At 39.3% G+C, this 20421-nt stretch overlaps 1 protein-coding gene across 8 annotated transcripts in view; it reads right to left on the bottom strand.

Annotated features, from left to right (window-relative positions):
* WDR48 (WD repeat domain 48) overlaps positions 1–20421 on the bottom strand; it is a 50318-nt gene that overhangs the window by 28038 nt on the left and 1859 nt on the right. For 3 of the 8 annotated variants that reach the window (XM_081527451.1, XM_081527453.1, XM_081527452.1), the window contains exons 2-8: positions 19299–19354; positions 6593–6733; positions 4449–4527; positions 3611–3693; positions 3362–3491; positions 1257–1345; positions 762–863 (exon numbers count right to left, since the gene is read on the bottom strand). In XM_081527451.1, coding sequence (XP_081383577.1) covers positions 762–863; positions 1257–1345; positions 3362–3491; positions 3611–3693; positions 4449–4527; positions 6593–6733; positions 19299–19354 — 680 coding nt within the window. The remainder of the gene's footprint in view (positions 1–761; positions 864–1256; positions 1346–3361; positions 3492–3610; positions 3694–4448; positions 4528–6592; positions 6734–19298; positions 19355–20421) is intronic. The other 5 variants (XM_081527448.1, XM_081527450.1, XM_081527454.1 and 2 more) reach the window with 3 other exon arrangements.

Below are 20421 nucleotides of genomic sequence, written 5' to 3'. Positions count from 1 at the left end.
CACAAATTATGTGGCTGAATAGTAATAAACGTTCAAACATTACCAAAATGTTTTTCTTTGAAATGCTGACTTTAAGTTCTATGTTAGATAACAAAACTACAGTCCATATCTACATAGTCAACTGACAAGATCTGCCTAAGAAACCACACCCACTGTGAGGGTATTTCCTGCTGCCAGAAAGTATTCAATACAAAAGATTCCTTCTGCTTCAAAAAAGGAAGCATTTTAAATTATTTTAGCCTATATATATGTGTGTGTTTATGGATGGATGCTCAGTTCTGTCGGACTTTTTGAGACCTCAAGGATGGCAGCCCGCCAGGCTCCTCTATCCATGGGATTTTCCAGGCAAGAACACTGGAGTGGGTTGCCATTTTCTCCTCCAGGAAATCTTTCCAACTCAGGGATCAAACTCGCGTCTCCTGTAGTTCCTGCATTGGCAGGCAATCCTTTACTGCTGAGCCACCTGGGAAGCCCTTATTTTAGTCTATACATAATTGCACAGACTCACCTGCATTAGAATTATTCTTAGGATATCCTTTGTTTGGCCTTTCTTTAAAAGTTATGCAAACAAGATAATTTCAAAATGTGGATTATTATATGTGCAATTGAGTATTTTAAGGATTTAAAAATCAGACCATAGTTTATAATGCATGTAGCTTTTGGTTTAAACCAACTATGCAACAATATAGCAAGTGGGGGAGCTTCTGCTGTATGAAATTTTTGGCCAGGTCAGTAGGTAAATGCTCATGTGAACTGCATACCTGTGTGCCATCTCTGTTCAACAGCAATGCTTTAACATTATCTGTGTGCCCTTTCAGCTTCATTAGTTTTGCACATGTTCTTGGATCCCATACTCTTAAAACCTGTGAATCATACAACGTATCACACAAACGATCAAATTTAAATAACAGATGACTTCTATAAATCAAACAGCAACTGTTAAGTTCTGTGATGGTATTACTACTTCAGCCAATAGACAGTGTTCCAGTGTCCAAGGCTCCCAACTTTTTTAAGTAGGAGGAAGCCTCTTTAATGTAAAAAAAAATGCACAGGTCTCCCCACTCCACCCTCCGCCCCTGGCACCACACACATGACAGTAATTATACAGTTATACCCTTATTTGTTTGAATAAAGCCTTTATTTTTAGTATCCACCAGGCAAAACTGCTGTCTATATATTTTGTAATTACAAAGATCAAATTATTTTGGTTTCTTTGTTTTCTAGTGTTAAAATATACCCTTTAAGTTCCCCCTTACCTTCTCAGTGGACCCTGATACAATGATTGTTCCCAGTTGATTCATTGCCAGGCTATAAATGGAATCTTTGTTCCCACTTAAAGAAGAAGCTATTAAGGATAAATGGAACTAAATGTTAAAATCATCAGCTGTTTAGTAGCTAGTCAGCACAAACTGCAAGTTTAATCATTTGATTTAGAAAATCTTATCTTTATGAGGACTCTTAAGGAAAAGAAATTTACCTATTATGGAGATAATTCTAAATAATACTATTAAAATTTACATCCCTTCTGGATTTGAGCATACACAAATGCTCAATATTCACTAAATTGAACTGAACTGCCACTTAAAAAGCTATCCACATAACTAATATACTTTCAAAGATACACATGTGAGAATAAAAATGAAAACTACCGCTAAACTCACTATTTACAAGAAAACACAAATCAAAACAAAATATTATTTTCACTGACAAAATCAGTAAAAAAACAAGGCAATATACTTCGTTCTCAAAAAAAAAAATAGTTAAAATGGCACTCTCATACATTACCTGTGGAAGGATAATTTGGTACAACTCTTCTGGAAGGAAATTAGGCACTATGTAGCTAGAATTATATTCATGCTCTCTGATTCAGAAGTCAATACCACTGAAGCACATACATAAAAACTGTCTATACAGTATGATTACAACTTTACAACAAAGAATAAGTATAAACAAACACACTGATTGTGAGTAAAGGAATAAATACATATAAAGTATTTAGAAAAGTAACTGCTTCTATTGAATGCTCAATAAATGTTAGCTATTATTATTATTTCCATAATGATAAAAAGCATGTTTGATATTCTCTCTAAACAGTTCTAAGTAGAATATATTTGTTGCTGAATCTATACCACTAAGCCTCATCTCTGACCGTGGGACACTCCTCCTTTTTTTGCTTCATTCCCTCTTATTAGTGTCTCTTTCAGGCAGGCCTTACATTAGAGAGAGTTAAATGACGCATCATGACAGCCCCAGTAGGCACCAGCTGTTCAATCCCTGAGACTGTGTACATTAATCACAGAGAACAAGGGAAGAATAGTGTTTAAATCTTCACATATTTCCTGAGAAAAAAGGGCAAAATAATATTTAAGAAATTATAAACACCAGTCTCCCAACCTGCTCTTCTTGACACATACTAGATTACATTAGAATTGTTAGCTATGTCAACATGAGTATTACACGGTCATGACAAATTGGATCTGTCACGCAGGGATCCAGATAGTTCAGGCCCACATCTTGAACACAGATCTTCTAAGCAAGGCTTAGCTAAAAATATGCTCCTAAGAGTCCCTACTGACACCAGGCCGAACTTCAAGTCTAACCTGTCTGGGTCTGACTGGGTAACTAGATCTTAGTTGATAAGGCTTCCATGCTATTAACTCGCTGTGAAGGTTTCTGAATTGTCTCTAGAAGCTAGGGTCAGCCTTCCTGCACTCTTCTGGAATTGGCTGGATTCCTAAGGCTGCTCTGAAAGGGTCCTACAGTATTGGCACTAAAAGCCTTCTTTCTTTCCTTTGGGTATTTTCCTATGTGGTTATTAACTTGAAGGCTGTTAGTATCCAGTAACACTTTTCCTGGGGTAGGAAAATGGCAACCCACTCCAGTATTCTTGCCTGGAAAATCTCATGGACAGAGGAGCCTGGCAGACTCCAAAGGGTTGCAGAGAGGAGTCGGACACAACTAAGCGACTAAGCACAACACTTCTAAAAGTCAAGAGTTGCCTACTTTTGGCCAGGTAATCACTACTTTCATCAGTAACACCTGCCTAGAGTGTGGCCCTGGGCCAGGCAAAGCTGTAGGATATATTAATACAAAGTAATAAGACAGACACTTTTGCGCTCTGGAAGCTTATATGTTAGTTAGGGAGCTAACATGCTATGTACCAAAATGGCCAGGTTACACCTGGAGAAGTTACCATTTTTAGACCACAGTGAGGAACTAGCTTCTAATCACACTCTTGGGGACTAGAACACTATAGGCAGAACCACTGTCTTGATGCAAACTTATCAAATTTGTTTTATAAATCATTCTTTATTTATGTCAACTTGGATCATTTTCAAAGAAATTTTTTCAAACACCTTACTTGTGACGGTGTTATTTGAGGCAGTCAGTGCTGTTAGAGTATTCACATCCCAAAGGAATATTTGTCGGTCCAACCCAGCTGATGCTACGAGTTCCTTATCCTTGGCATACGCTAAGGCCTTTACATAATCCTGTAACAAAACATATATATTGTGATCTACTCAGTAGACCAGTAAGCAAAAGAGCCACATAGAGTACTGAGATCCTAGTATTGTACTAAAGACACTGAAAACTGCGTTAGTTGTCTTACCTTATGCGTCCTTAATGTTGACATGCAAAACCCCTTATGTGCATTCCATACTTTTACTGTTGTATCAGAAGAAGCAGATATTACTAGAAGAGGCAAAGAATGAACAAACCCCTTAGTAATATGTCTTAACACCATTTTAAAGAATTAACTTAAAAGAATTAACACTGTCTTAAACTTTCATATATATAAAACATATATACAAAATGTTCATACATAAATATTTGAATATTTATGTATGTTGAATATTTATAATATTTCTAATGTTAATTCAAACATCTTAACATTCACATACACATACTCACACATACACACATGTATCTAAAAGTTCTTTCTAGAACTTTTTATATTTTGTCTCAAATATTTTTTTAAATAAGCAAGACAAACTTTTCAATGTTCCAGCTGAAGGTGCAACTAATTTGACTACAAAAAATTTCTCTAGCACAGACTGCAAAACCAAGAAATGGATCTTACCATAAAGAGAACAAAAAGATACTAATCAGGTTAAAAGAAAAATACACATCACATGAGTCTATTTATATACAGTGACAATGCAGGCAAACTAATCAACAGTGCTTAGAAGACATGAGAGCAGTTACCTTGGGACAAGGGACAGTGACTGAAAGGGTGGCATAAGAGGGATTTGGGTGATCTGTTTCTTGATATGGGTGTTCACCTTGTAAAATTTTATTGAGCTGTACTCTCAGGATATGTGTACTTTTCTGTATGTATGTTATACTTCAAGAAAAAGGCTTACATAAAAAATGAAAAAAATAAAAGAAAAAGAAATCAAATTGAATTAAAATCTTCCAGAAGCTCAACAATCCAAAGAAATACTTACATGTTTTCCCATTACAACAGAGTACAATGTCATTCACCCAATCAGTATGGTGTTCCATAGATGCTATATATGGATCTTGCTGAAATTACAAGATAAATCATAAAAATGTCTTAGTGTATTAGAGGATAAAATATGTCACAAATATATCACAAAAACATGATTATGTTTAGATTCTTCAATTAATGTGACACATTTCTCTAAGGTCTTCAAATTTACAAATGAATTCAGAGTAGAATTTCACCAAATGATTGATGCTTCCATATGGCAGATATAAACAGTAGTTTTCTTTCAGAACAGTTTTATTACTGACAAAAGCCTAGGTTTGCAGGACAAACGCCCTGAAGTTAGTGAAGGCAACAAGACCTGGGCTAGGCACTGTGTGCGACACGAGCGCAATAGGAAGGGGTTCACTGGAAAGGATGAGACAAGAACAGCTCTGGGGGGACCTGACTCAGCAGTGGTGAAGGTCCAAAGCAGACAGTGGGCACAGAAAGGAAGCTGCTGAGAGTGGTGAGAAGCCTAGCCGGACGGCGGACGAAGATGCCCACTTCTGCTCTTAGCTTCCTACTGCGGTTTTTACCTGTGAACTGAACATTTCCTCACAGTATCTAGTCCTTCAGAGAAGAAATGGAAGCCAACGGCTAAAGGATCACCATTTCAATTCAGTAACTCAAGATTTTTCTATTGCTCTCCCTTGGCTCAATTACCAGGAGAGGCCTTTTAAAGAAGAGTATTTAGTTACACCCTACATCTAAGACAGGCAAGTTCAAGATGCTTCACGGGCAAAGAGAATAGCTCTCTACAAGTCTATTTGAGAACTGATGCTACTCAATCTTGTCATAAAATGAGAACCAGAAAGAGATGTCTGAGGGCTGAACAGGCAGCTTTCTAACTCTTCCTAGTGAGTTCTTGTGTTTTCCTTAATTTGTTTGAAATGCTGTAAATCTCTAGGAAGGTGACATTCCAATTCAAAAATAGGTTCTGAAAAGCATTTCAGAGCCACAATTTTCTTATTTTCTATGTTTTTAATATGGGATCTCCACTGTTTACACTGGTCAAAGAATTCAAAACTCACTGGGCCAAAATCCATTTAAAGAAGCTATCCAAACTGTGCCAAGTAGTGGTTCTCTTTCAGACGGAACATCAGACTTGCAGAGCTTGCTACAAGACACAGCCTTTTAAAATGACAAAGTCTAACCTCAGGGTTTCAAGGTCAGATTGGGCTCTAACTCTCTGTCATGGACCAGTTATTCAACCATGGTTTCTCTTAGCCTGTTTTCCCATCATAAGGGGAAAGTGGATCATAATATCTGCCTTGAAGGATTATTGTGAGAAATAATCTGGACACTGCTCTGGTACAAAGCTAGGAGTTCAAGAAATGCTCCTCCTTCTTCCTGGAATCTTCCTTTCTATGTTATTCATAATATAGGCATTCACACAAAATACAAAAAAAGCTCCTTTCCATCTGACTGGGGACTTATCTTTACATATCATTAAGTCCTGTTTCCTGTTTTCATATTTTTACATCAACTTTATACTATATAATAAGACCCAATGGGTCTTGTGGGTACAGTAACTACTTTTTTTTTTTTTTGGCTGTACTGTCAGCATGAAAGATCTTAGTTCCCCCAACTGGGGATTGAATCCCCCTCAAGCACACATTGGGAGTGTGGCATCTTAACCACTGGATGGCCAGGGAAATCCCCACCCTAATCACTTTTAAAAGAAGAAAACAAATATTTGTTCAAGGTTAATTATAAATGTAAAAGCATATTCAATCTTTTCTTAGTAGCACTGAAAAGGGATGCCAAGAAAGCTTTTTGGGAATATATTTAAAACAGAAAAATAAATTGCTGAAAAGAATTCCCCTACCAGAAAAGTCTCTAAGCTCCTTTGCAGCAAAGAGCTGTTATCACAAACCTAGTTTATGGAGTCCTTGTCTTAGCTAAAACACTTCTAAAACTCCCCTGGGGTGTTTTTCTCAGAGGCTTACTGAATTCTGGTTGCAAAGTCTTTATTTATAGAGTGTATCAAATAACTGAGTGCTCAAAGAGATTAAATCTGAAACTGTGAAAGGCACCATATTAGACACACCAAAATTTACTGAGTATAGATTTAAAATATAAATTCAATCCCTGCCTTACCTTGTGCTGATTGACACTCCATATTCTTATGATGGAGTCTCGACCGGCCGTGAAAAGTCTGTTAAGTGCTGGGTCCAGCTGCAGGGCATTGACCCCATTTCGGTTGTACTTCTCCACTTCATCTCGAATAACATAGGAAACCTGACAAATACATCAAGATTGGCTGTTTATGAAGTTATAAAATATGTGATGATAAAATGTAGCCTTCTAGTGGCCAATGTGAAATTCAAATTTCTAATATAAAACTTATTTCCCAATTCGATAAAATTTTTATTTTACCCTATAGAGACTGTACAGGAGACAGGGATCAAGAAAATCCCCATGGAAAAGAAATACAAAAAAGCAAAATGGCTGTCTGAGGAGGCCTTACAGATAGCTGGGAAGAGAAGAGAAGTGAAAAGCAAAGGAGAAAAGGAAAGATATTCCCATCTGAATGCAGAGTTCCAAAGAATAGCAAGGAGAGATAAGAAAGCCTTCCTCAGCGATCAATGCAAAGAAATAGAGGAAAACAACAGATTGGGAAAGACTAGAGATCTCTTCAAGAAAATTAGAGATACCAAAGAAAAATTTCATGCAAAGATAGGCTCGATAAAGGACAGAAATGGTATGGACCTAACAGAAGCAGAAGATATTAAGAAGAGGCGGCAAGAATACACAGAAGAACTGTACAAAAAAGATCTGCATGACCCAGATAATCACGATGGTGTGATCACTCACCTAGAGCCAGACATCCTGGAATGTGAAGTCAAGTGGGCCTTAGAAAGCATCACTACAAACAAAGCTAGTGGAGGTGATGGAATTCCAGTTGAGCTATTTCAAATCCTCAAAGGTGATGCTGTGAAAGTGCTGCACTCGATATGCCAGCAAATTTGGAAAACTCAGCAGTGGCCACAGGACTGGAAAAGGTCAGTTTTCATTCCAATCCCAAAGAAAGGCAATGCCAAAGAATGCTCAAACTACCGCACAATTACACTCATCTCACATGCTAGTAAAGTAATGCTCAAAATTCTCCAAGCCAGGCTTCAGCAATACGTGAACCGTGAACTTCCAGATGTTCAAGCTGGTTTTAGAAAAGGCAGAGGAACCAGAGATCAAATTGCCAACATCCCCTGGATTATCGAAAAAGTAAGAGAGTTCCAGAAAAACATCTATTTCTGCTTTCTTGACTATGCCAAAGCCTTTGACTGTGTGGATCACAGTAACTGTGGAAAATTCTGAAAGAGATGGGAATACCAGACCACCTGACCTGTCTCTTGAGAAACCTGTATGCAGGTCAGGAAGCAACAGTTAGAACTGGACATGAAACAACAGACTGGTTCCAAATAGGAAAAGGAGTACGTCAAGGCTGTATATTGTCACCCTGCTTATTTAACTTATATGCAGAGTACATCATGAGAAACACTGGGCTGGAAGAAACACAAGCTGGAATCAAGATTGCTGGGAGAAATATCAATAACCTCAGATATGCGGATGACACCACCCTTATGGCAGAAAGTGAAGAAGAACTAAAGAGCCTCTTGATGAAGGTGAAAGAGGAGAGTGAAAAAGTTGGCTTAAAGCTCAACGTTCAGAAAACTAAGATCATGGCATCCGGTCCCATCACTTCATGGGAAATAGATGGGGAAACAGTGGAAACAGTGTCAGACTTTATTTTTTTGGGCTCCAGAATCACTGATGATGGTGACTGCAGCCATGAAATTAAAAGACGCTTACTCCTTGGAAGGAAGGTTATGGCCAACCTAGATAGCATGTTTAAAAGCAGAGACATTACTTTGCCAACAAAAGTCCGTCTAGTCAAGGCTATGGTTTTTCCAGTGGTCATGTATGGATGTGAGAGTTGGACGGTGAAGAAAGCTGAGCACCGCAGAATTGATGCTTTTGAACTGTGGTGTTGGAGAAGACTCTTGAGAGTCCCTTGGACTGCAAGGAGATCCAATCAATCCATCCTAAAAGAGATCAATCCTGGGTGTTCATTGGAAGGTCTGATGTTGAAGCTGAAACTCCAATACTTTGGCCACCTCATGCGAAGAGTTGACTCGTTGGAAAAGACCCTAATGCTGGGTAGGATTGGGGGCGGGAGGAGAAGGGGACGACAGAGGATGAGATGGTTGGATGGCATCACCGATTCGATGGACATGGGTTTGGGTGGACTCCGGGAGTTGGTGATGGACAGGGAGGCTTGGCGTGCTGCAATTCATGGGGTCGCAAAGAGTCGGACACGACTGAGTGACTGAACTGAACTGATAGAGACTGAGGGGTCCCCCAGACACTCAGCAGTAAAGAATCCTCCTGCAATGCTGGAGACGCGTGTTCAATCCTTGGGTTGGGAAGATCCCCTGGAAAAGGATATGGCAACCCACTCCAGAATTCTTACTTGGGAAATCCCATGGACAGAGGAGCATAGAGGGCTACAGCCCATGGGGTCTCAAAGAGTCGGACACGACTTGGCAACTAAACAACAACATAGAGACTGAAGGACTGAGCAGAGAAGAGTGACATCAGCTTAGTCCAAGACAAGCCAGTCTGAGGCTAAATACTGCAAAGGCCTCCTAACTTGAGTCCTTTCCTACCCTTGTTTGTCTTTAGTCCATTTTCCACAAAGCAGCTGGATGAATCTTTTTTATATATAATTAAATTTATTCATTTTAATTGAAGGATAACTGCTTTACAGTATGGTGTTGATTTCTGCCAAACATCAACATGAATCAGCCACAGACATACCTATATCCCCTCCCTCAAGAACCCCCCTCTCCATTCCACCCCTCTAGGTTGTTACAGAGTCCCAGTTTGAGTTTCCTGAGTCATGCAGCAAATTCCCATTGGCTATCTACTTTACACATGGTAACTGGTTGAATCTTTAAAAATGTAAACAGAAATGTCTTTCAAACAAAATGTAAGTATTTTTCCATTCAGAAACCTCTCTGGGTGCCTAATCCACTAGACTCAGGGTTGGGTCTGAACTCCTCAAGCGCCTCTCCAACCCCCGTCCTTGCTCACCGCTCCCACTCCCCAAACACACTGTTCCTCCAGACGGGCACACGGGCTGATCCCCTCTGTCTAGAAGCTCCTCCTCCCACTGTCTGGTTGACTACTATTGCAGTCTTTAGATTTCTGTTGAAATGATGCTTCCTCAAAAAGGCCTTCTCTGACCTGCTAAGCAAAAGAAGGTTTTGCTCTCCATTAACACACTAAACTTTGTCCTCAGACCACTTTCCCCCACTTTATTATTGTTGGTAACAATAACACTCTGCTTCACGAGAGAACCAACCAAAAGCCATTACAGTTAAGAAAAACTCAACAAACTGAGTGACAGCCAAAAGCAAAACTTGCGTAAATTTTAATGAAATAACCAGTAAGGATATAAAGGGGGCAGGGAACTTCATTTACAACAGCAACAAAAATAAATATCCAGAAATTCATTTTGCAAAGAAGACACATGCTGTGCTGTGCTTAGCTGTGTCTGACTCTTAGTGACCCCAAGGACTGTAGCCCCAGGCTCCTCTGTCCGTGGGATTCTCCAGGCCAGAATACTGGAGTGGGGTGCCATGCCCTCCTCCAGGGGATCTTTCCAACCCAGGCATCGAACCCAGGTCTCCGGCATTGCAGGCGGATTCTTTACTGTCTGAGCCACCAGGGAGGCCCAATCCACAGGATAAGGTACATAAAAGAAACACCTGAATAAAGGAGACATGCCTTATTGTAACACAGGGAGATTCAAAATTAACAATTTTTTCCTAACTTTGTGACTTTAACCTGATTGTCATCAGAGTTCACTGGATTTTTTCCCTAGAAGTTGACAAAAATATCAATATATAGTTCAATGTCTTGAGGGGCTAACCCTGTCACTTTTTAAAATGAAAATATACTCTCTAAAGATCTTAAAAGGTATTACAAAGCTACCAGAATTACAAAGGAAGACCACAATATGATATTAAAGGATCAATGGAATAAAACAAAATTCAGAAACATATTTTCCCAATATACATTTTTAATTTTGATATAAACAGATTTTGAATCAATGAGGGCAGGATAACTTATTTAATAAATTATCTAGGACCATCTATTGGGAAAAATAATATCCCTTTTCTAAATCTTAAACCAAAATGAATTTTCATAAGGACTAAAGATTGAAATTTAATAATCTAGTCATGAAAATATTTTAGAAAGATGGCACTCTGCAAAAGAAAAGAGGAACACTGATCCAAACCAAACTACAAGCCAAAACTTTCTGTACATACAAATGTTCACAGCAGCATCAAATGCAATAGCCAAAAAATGGAAATAACCCAAATGCTCATCAACTGACAAAGGATGAACAGAATGTGGTATGTCCACACAATGTAATATTACTTAACCATAAAAAAGGAGTGAAGTACTGAAATATGCTATGACACAGATGAATCTTAAAACATTATGCTAAGGCCACAAATTTTATGAATTTATTTACATGAAATGTCCAGAATAGGTTTCATAAATCCACAGAGTCAGAAAGTAGATTAATGGTTTCCAGGGGCTTGGACGAGAGGAGAATGGGGAATGACTACTACTGGGTACAGGATTTCTTTTTTGGGATGAAGGTGTTCTGGAATTAAGTGATCAATTTACTTGGCGAATATATTAAGAATCAGTGAGTTGTATACTTTAGAAGGTAAATTTATGTGAATTTTATCTTACTAAAACTGTTATTTAAAACAAAATGAAGCTCTGAGTGTCAAAAATTAACAGGAGCAAAGTTACAAGGCAAACACCTAACTGGGGGAAAAATGAATGCAAAAGACAAAAGTTTACTCTTGATAACATACAAAGATTCCTTAGATAACAATAAGAAAAAGCCAAACTCTCTACGAGAAAGAGTAAGGAAGGTCACGAAGAGGAAATTTTTTAAAAAGCAAAGAAAATAGCCAACAAACAAAAATAATGAAAGCTGTGAAATGGGTCAGGGTTGTATATGCAAAGACAATAAAGATGTCATAACCCAGCCTTTTGGGTGCAAGTAACTGTAACTGAAATCTATTCAAACCAGCTTAAGTTTTTTTTTTAAGGAGAATTCAAGATGAATTTAACAACGATATCTAACAGAGCCCAAGGGCAGGAAATACAGTCATGACTCAGAAGAGACATTTTAAAAATAAAATCATGGCACTTCTCTACTGAAGCTTTTCACTGCATTTAAAGTCAAGTCCAAATTCCTCACATGCTTTGGTTGTACCCTGCATCTTCACACTCACCTCAAACTAAGTCCCCCTACGCTCTTGCGCAACAGTCACACCAAATTCCTTCCTGTTCCTCAAACACATCAAGCTCTTTCTCATCTTAGGGCCTTCAAATTTACTCTTCCATGTGCCAAGATTTCTCATGTCTCCAATCTCCAAAACAACACTATTCTCCTAGCTTTTACCTTGTCTGGCTTACCCTTCACTAGCCAGGTCTTAGCAGGAAAGCTGTTGTTGTTTAGTCACTCAATCATATCCAACTCTATGCACTCCCATGGACTACAGCCTTCCAGGTTCCTCTGTCCATGGGATTTCCCAGGCGAGAATACTGGAGTGGATTGCCATTTCCTTCTCCAGGGGATCTTCCCAACCCAGGGATTGAACCTGGTTCCCCTGCATTGCAGGTGGATTCTTTCATCACTGAGTCACCAGGGAAGCCCTACCAGAAAAGTAATCTCTAAAAGGCCTTCCTTGATTTCCTTCCCCTATCACTTCCTCTACTTACTTCTACAGTTCTTACCATGCTGCATATTTGTATTTTCTGCCATATCGTTTCCATTAGGAAAAAAAGCTACAAGAGGGCAAGGAACTTGTCTACCTTGTTTCTCCCATCACTGTATCCTTATTATAGTACTTGACATATAAAAGGCATTTCACAAATATTTGCTGCATGCACTAGATATTGAAAAACCATCAGGAAGCAAGTTGGCTTCAATGTCAGTGTCAGTCTCTCCTGATGTGTCTTTCTCTGGGGCTTCAAGGCCCCTCACCTCCGTTTCTCAGTACACTTCCTTTAATGGAGATGGAAGAGCATATATGAATTTTTATTTTCAGATTTCTGGGAGATGATCTGATTGGCCCAGTGGGAAAGAGTCAGAGAGTAACACCATGGCTGTCAGGTCCTCATCCCAGATGGAAAGGAATTCTTAGCAAAACAAGTCTGGGCGAACCTCTTTAAAGGCATCTATTATAGATGTGTGATTAAAAACAGTGAAGAACTAGAAGTATCCTAGTTGGATAAATTCTGGCCCACACATCTATAAAAGTGAATACTATTTAATCATTAAAAACAGTGGTGCGACTCTAGACTGACACACGAAGAAAACCATGATATATTTAAGTGACACATGCATGGCCCAACACATTAGTGTATAATAATTATTATTGTAAAAATGTTGCAGAATATTCAATATATGTTTATAAATAAACACACAAGTTTAGAAGGCTATACATATATAAAGAGAGAAGGCAACGGCACCCCACTCAAGTACTCTCGCCTGGAAAATCCCATGGACGGAGGAGCCTGGTAGGCTGTAGTCCATGGGGTCGCTAAGAGTCGGACACGACTAAACAACTTCACTTTCACTTTTCCCTTTCATGCACTGGAGAAGGAAATGGCAACCCACTCCAGTATTCTTGCCTGGAGAATCCTAGGGACGGCAGAGCCTGGTGAGCTGCCGTCTATGGGGTGGCACAGAGTCGGACACGACTGAAGCAACTTAGCAGCAGCAGCACATATATAAAACTACCAGTAGTTACTTCTGAGTGATGGAACTACTGTGACTGTCATTCACCCATGCCTTTTTAATTTAGTATGCATGTGTTATAACAGGCATATATTACTTAGTTTTTTGAATTTATAATAATTCTTATCCAACTAGTTCTTGACTGTATTCAGAAAATCAAATAGTACTGAAAGACAATAATGAAAAACCGTCTCCCTGTTGTTTGGGTAAGACTCCCCACACCCAGTCTTAATACTCAGAGGTAATTAATTTCAACTCTTGGTTGTTTCTGTTAGATAGCTAGTGCCATTTCTTGAAATACTGTGCTTATCCTACAACTTTCTGACGTATCCATTTTAGACCCTGCCTATTTACTCAGGCTATGGTAGGTAAGCATGTAGCTCTGGAACTTCCCCCAATACTTCTTCCTTCTACTCTTGCAACATAGATAGATCTACCACTATTTTGAGTTGAATAAATAATCAGTGTGACACTGTTGGACTGTATGTAACTGCTGTCTACTGACCAGCCAAGTACTCTATTATAAATACATTTTCTTCCTCAGAGAGTTCTTCATTTTCCCTAGAGTTCCTCCTTTCCCTCAGTGGTTTCCACTACTTTAACTTCAATTTTCTTTAACTGCTGCACCATATGACAGCCCAGCAAGAACCCACCTCTAACGCCCTCTTTCCCAGAGGCTTCTCCCACCGCCTCCCCACACTCTCGCTTCAATCTGGCCTGGCTGGCCTCTCAGTCTGCTGATACAGTTGTCACCTTCAGTGCTTCCCTTTACTGCTTTTCTGAGCTAGAGCCATTGTTTCCTGAATTCCAGTGTCTCCTTTCCTTGTTCACTTTCCCAGAAGTACATCCCCAGGACCTTAAGAAACTAACACAGAAAAAGGTACATGGGAGGCGACTTAGCCGTTGAATGTCTGAAAAGGTCCTTACTTTTACACTCGATTTGGCAGGATAAAGAAGTCCATGTAGGAACAAGTCAGCTGTTGAAGCTGAAGAGAAGTTGAAGCTACTCTAACTTCCTCTAGCATCCGGTGCTGCCATTGAATCCAATGCCACTGTTTCATTTAACTTTAAGGTGATCTCATTTTCATTCTCTTGGTACCGCATCCTGAACACTCCAATATTTTAGGATCTTCTCTTTTTACTTGGTGGGGTATTATTATTATTATTTTTTTTTAATTATGATCATTTTTGGTCCTTTTATCATTAATTTTGCTATGCACTTTGAAAACCCTTTCAATCTAGACACTTTCAGCTCTAGGAAATCTTATATAAATTTATCAATAACTATCTCTGTTTTCTTTGCTCCTTCTTAAACTTCATCAGTCAGATGTCTGAACTTTGAAACTGACCGTTCAACTTTTATGCATCCTATATTATCTTTTTACTTACTTTTGTAAGACTTCCTTTACTATTTCATAACTCTATTAATTTTTTTTAGTAAATTTTAGTATGACAGACAAAATAGGAACAGTATCTTTAATAAGGAAATGACTAGATCAATTACGGTCCATCCATTCCATGTAGTCATTAAAGAAACAACTACAAACAAAGATATGTAAAACTTGTTAAAGACAAAAAACATTGGCTGTAGACAGAAGAAAAACAGGATTCAAGTCTTCCAACAAATACTGATTTAAGCATCCATCAGCTGCCAGGCTCTATTCTCAAGGATAGAGGAGTTAGGATAGAGTAGCTGAGGATACAGTGCTGAGCACAGAAGCCCTCCTGGAGCTTTCATTCTAGTGGGGAAAGAACATTCTAGTGAGAGAAAGAATGTTTCAGCAAGTTAAGTGAGGCTTTTTCTTCTCAAGATATAGGCAAGCTTTGCAGGCAGAAGAGATGGAAATAAAAGAAAAGTAGAAAATTCTGGAGACAGAAGCAATAAATGAGTGAACAAAGTCCCAGAAAAACTTCATTTAGGCAAAGTCAAGAGTATAGGCAAAGGCAGAGAAGATGAGCACTCATGTCCGTCTTGATTGACTTGAAAAAAAAAAGGAAGGAGATATAAGAACTCTACAAGGGATGGGAGGCCGGCCCTTCAGTAGGAAGTATGTATTTGGAAGAGAGAATTAAAGGGACTCTGTCAGGGAGAAAAATAACAGGGTGTTCCCACAGCAGCAATCTCCAGGTAGGTTACACTAGGAAAGCCTGCTTCCAAGCTCATTCAGTGGCTGAATTCAGCTCCCTGGAGATGTAGGCTGGAGGGCCCTGTTTCCTTGCTGGCTTTTAGCCAGGGATCCACGCTTGCTCCTGGAGGCTGCCTGTAACCCTTCTCAGGCTTTTTATGTGCCCTCTCCTGCAACAGAAGGGCCCTCCCATACCTCATCTCTCTCTGACTTCTGCCTCCAGCAAAGAAAGTTCTCTGCTTTTTAAGGGTTCACATGATTAGATTGGGCCCACTGGGATAATCCAGGATAATCCTCCTATTTTAAGGTCTGTAACCTTAATTACATTTGCAAAATCCTTTTTATCATGTAACCATAACATATTCCCAAATTCCAGGGATTAGAGCATGGGCATTTTTTTTGGGGGGGAGGGATTCTGTTACTATAGTAACTAAACAATTTTTTGTATAAAAATAAATGTGGACATATTACAGTTCAGTTCAGTTCAGTCGCTCAGTTGTGTCCGACTCTTTGCGACCCCATGAATCGCAGTACGCCAGGCCTCCCTGTCCATCACCAACTCCCGGAGTTTACCCAAACTCATGTCCATCCAGTCGGTGATGCCATCCAACGATCTCATCCTCTGTCGTCCCCTTCTCCTCCTGCCCCCAATTCTACCCAGCATTAGGGTCTTTTCCAATGAGTCAACTCTTCGCATGAGGTGACCAAAGTATTGGAGTTTCAGCTTCAACATCAATCCTTCCAATGAACACTCAGGACTGGACATATTACAGAATGAGTACTAAATCACAGTATTTTTAAGAAAAGAAAGGACACCTAAAAGCATTTCAGGCTCACAAAGAGAACACTCTGGGCTATTCCCCAGGCTTTCCTGAGGTGATTAACTCATTTCTACTTGCATGTCTAACAGACACCTTTAATCATTGCATGTTTCAAAGTGAGCTCCTCACAGGCCTCTCCAAAGGAGCTTTTCCTGTGTCTTCCTCACTGATGAAGTTAATGGCAACTCCGTTCTTCCAGTTGCGCAGGCACAAAACGTTAGTGCCAGCCTAACTTCAACTTCTCTCATCGCACATCCTGCCAGTAAGTCTTGTCATCCAGAATTCAACCACTTCTCATTGTTTTGGGTGGAGCCACTATCACATAGCACCTGGATATCTTAAATAGCTACTGATTTCTGTGCTCTGCCCTTGTTCACTGGCAGTCAGATGATCGTAAGAAAACAACACACTTCTGCTATAAATTCACCTAATGCTTCCTACCTCACCTAAGCTAGTTAGTTAGTAAATCCACCAAATGCTTCCTACCTCACCTAAGAGTAACAGTCAAAGCCCCGACTATGGCCTGCAGTTCTCTACACAATCGGGCCAGCAGTCACCTCTCTCACTGATTTTAGCTCTAGCTCCTCTCCTCTTTCACCCCATGGCAGCCACAATGGCACCTCTGTCATTCAGCAAACAGGCCAGCTCCTTTCCCGCCTTAAGCCCTATGCATCTGATATTCTCACTGGGATGCTCTTCTCCCAGGTAGCAAATCTCATTTCCTTCAGATACTTACTCAAAAGTTAGCTTCTCAGTAAGGCCTTCTCTGACCACCACAAACAAAATTGCACGTCCCCTCCCCTGCTGCTTTTCACTATCTAACCATTTTTGACATTCAAAGATTATTTTCCCCTCAACATAATATTATGAAAAATTTAGAGCACATATAAAAGTTGAAGGAATTACACAGCAAACATCGATATACCAACATGGACATATTTCACAATTAACATATTCTATATTTGTTTTATCTCGTACCCAGCCATCCATTTGACATGTTATTTTTCGATGGCTTTCACATTAAGTTTCACATCATCAATATCAATTCTTCCTAAAAGTATATCATTGACCAGAGTTCATTATTCATTTATGGCTCCTTTTTTGAAGGTAAAAGTTACATGCAGTGAAATGTACAAAACTTAAGTATACAAAAATTCTTCTGACAAATTAATACACCTGTGTAGTACAAAACCCTACCAAGATATATACATCATCACCCTAGAAAGTTCCCTCATTCACTTCTCAACCTCAACACCCAACTCCCAGACAATCTAGAACTGACTTTTTTCACCAGAGAGTAGTTTTGCCTGTTCTACAACACCTTATAAATGGAACCACACAGCTCTTTTGCTTAAGGCTACTTCCAGCTCTCAAGCTAAATCTGCCAAAAAATCGCCCAAATATGGATAATTCTTACATGTGTTTTTCCTGTTCAATCTTGTGGACCATGAGTTTCTGCTTGTATCTATGTTTCAAGAGTGCTGATTTTAAAAAGTATTCTAAAAATCAGTCTTGCAAATAAAAATAGGACACTTTCTAGCCTAACTTCCAGTCATGAGTTAGTAAAAAGCTCCTACAGAGGTTAGGAAAAAACCACCTAAGGGCCAAATCCAGGCCAAAGCCTGTTTTGTAAACAAAGTTTTCTTGGAACAGAGCCATACCTACTCCTTTGGGTAGTGTTCTATTGCTGTTTTCATGTTATAATGGCAGAGTTGAGTGGTTATGACACCTGCATATTTTAGGCCTACAAAGCCTAAAATATTAATATCTGGCTCTTTACAGAAAAAGTTTACTGACCCTGTTCTACTGGATGTCATACTGGCACTGAAATTTTTATTACCTATCTATATAAAAAGTAACTCACCTCGGACACATGGCTAACTTGTAACGGTCTTTCCTTGAGAAACTAGGATTTGCCATCATTCTACAACCTTAAGAAAGTCTCGAAAATTAAACAACCCAGAATTAAGGCTCAGAATCAGGTGTAAAGATAATGCTGAGCTTTTACTAGGTCTAGCATAACTAAATATTTGACAGGGAAAGGGGGTTAGTATTGGTAGAAAAGACATTTGTTGGTTGCCTCTCTATCCCCCACTTCTTTTCAATGTTTTCCTCAAGGCAAGCATATCTTAGGAGAAACTGTGCAGGGAGTATTTAAGAGACTTTCTGTTCCATGGATAGTATGGTGACAGGACATGAAGTCCAGGACAGGAGTGGCCATCATGCCACCAAAAGGGAAGGCCTAGATCTAGGAGTTTGGAAATAGTAAGAACAATGAGTAGGTGTGCGTGAGTGCTCAGTCGTGCCGACTCTTTGGGACCCCATGGAGGTCACCAGGCTCCTCTGTCCATGGGATTTTCTAGGCAAGGATACAGGAGTAGGTTGCCATTTCCTCCTGCAGGGAACCTTTCCAACCCAGGGATCGAACCCACATCTTCTGCATTGGCATGTGGATTCTCTACCACTCAGCCACCTAGGAAACCCCAACTTGTAGGCAGCCTAAGGTTAAAGCTGATTTTACATCACTTCTCAGGGTAGAGTCACAGAGAGCCTACTGGTTCAAGATTTCCATGAAACTAGCACCACCTCTTGACTTATCATATACATAAGTCAACACATAAGTTTATTATGTGAACCTGGTTATGTTGGATTGGGGGTCATTTGCAACCAAAAAAAAAAAAATCCTCTGGTTATGAAAGACGAAGTATTTATATTCTTGAACCAACGATGAGTACTAGGGCATGGTTACTGCTCCTATACCAGGAACACTGGTGATTTTTGTTGAACCTCATGCCAAGAGTTCTGAATCAAATAAGGAAAGAGCCACAAGGGAAGATGGAGACAGAGAGCCAACCAACAGACCCACGCTGCTGGAGAATCATAACATTAAAGGGAACGCCAGGGACTGAAAAGATTGCTTTGACACTGATTACTGGAAGCTCCATCATATATCTAAATTCACACATCTGTCTGCTCATGTTTCAGACAATCACAAATCCACCCCTTCTCCTCATACTCACCTCCGGCTTCCTCAGAAGTTGAAGATAGTAGGACTTGTGCTCATTCTTCATTATGTCTATAATTAATAAGCAGTATGTTTGGACCCTTCTCCATTGGTTATTTATCAACATTATAAGTCTCAATGGTCCTTTCTGGCCTACTATTTGATAACAGAGCTTGGGGCTACTGCCTCTTGGTACAAGAAAGAGAGCCAAGAGGCAAATAATATTTCTGTAGCCATATATTGTTCTTCCAAAATGGAAAGATTTTTTTTTTTGTCAAGAGCAAAGAATATCATTAAAAAATTAAAAAATAAAAAGGTTCACACATTTTAAGGTAAAAGGTATCTTGTTTCCTGCCTTACCAATAATCACATAATCTAATACCCCAGAGATAATCACTGTTAATATCCTTGCAGACTTTGAAATTGCATTATTTCCTGTGTGGAAATGGGACCATGCTATGTTGATTTCCTATTGTGACCTCTGGACATCTTTTCTTTAATATAAATCTAGCTTATCTTTCTAACTGCAAAGTAATCTACTATAGGAAAGTACCTAACTTATCTGCCAATTGACTACTGATAGACATTTTGATTTTTGTTTTTCACAGTGACAGCATTCCTATAATAAACATCCTCACATGACAAAAGATAGATGCATATGTACTTTCATAAAACAATTTTTCACACAAGGAATTGCTGGATCAAAGGGACTGCGTATTTAAAACTTTGAACAAATAGCAAAAGACAAAGCAGTGAATACCACGACTCCATTTTAGAGTGAAAAAAAAAAATCACCTAAGTTGAGTACACATACATGAAGAAGTATGGAACACTAATTTTCAACCAACAACAACTCTGTCCTCCAGAGGACATTTGAAAATGCCTAGAGTCAATTTTGGTTGTCACAACTGGGAAGGTGTCAGTGTCTAGTGGGAAGGCAGGATGATGCAAAACAACAGCCCTCCCACAATCAAGAATTATCTGGCCCAGGAGTCAATAGCACTCAGTGAAAAACCCTGGGCCGGGATTATATCTCACACTCTCCAAAAGTTTTCTGTGAAGAGTGGAGCACAATAATCATTTATACTTCTGTACTGTTTGTGGTTTTTGTTTTGTTTTGCAATGAACATTCACTAGTT

This window comes from Giraffa tippelskirchi, chromosome 9 (genome assembly GCF_054371585.1).
Source record: "Giraffa tippelskirchi isolate mGirTip1 chromosome 9, T2T-mGirTip1v1.2.pri, whole genome shotgun sequence".
NCBI lineage: Eukaryota > Metazoa > Chordata > Mammalia > Artiodactyla > Giraffidae > Giraffa > Giraffa tippelskirchi.
The sequence above is the reverse complement of the archived record's forward strand: the minus strand, read 5'-3'. Positions and strand labels throughout refer to the sequence as shown.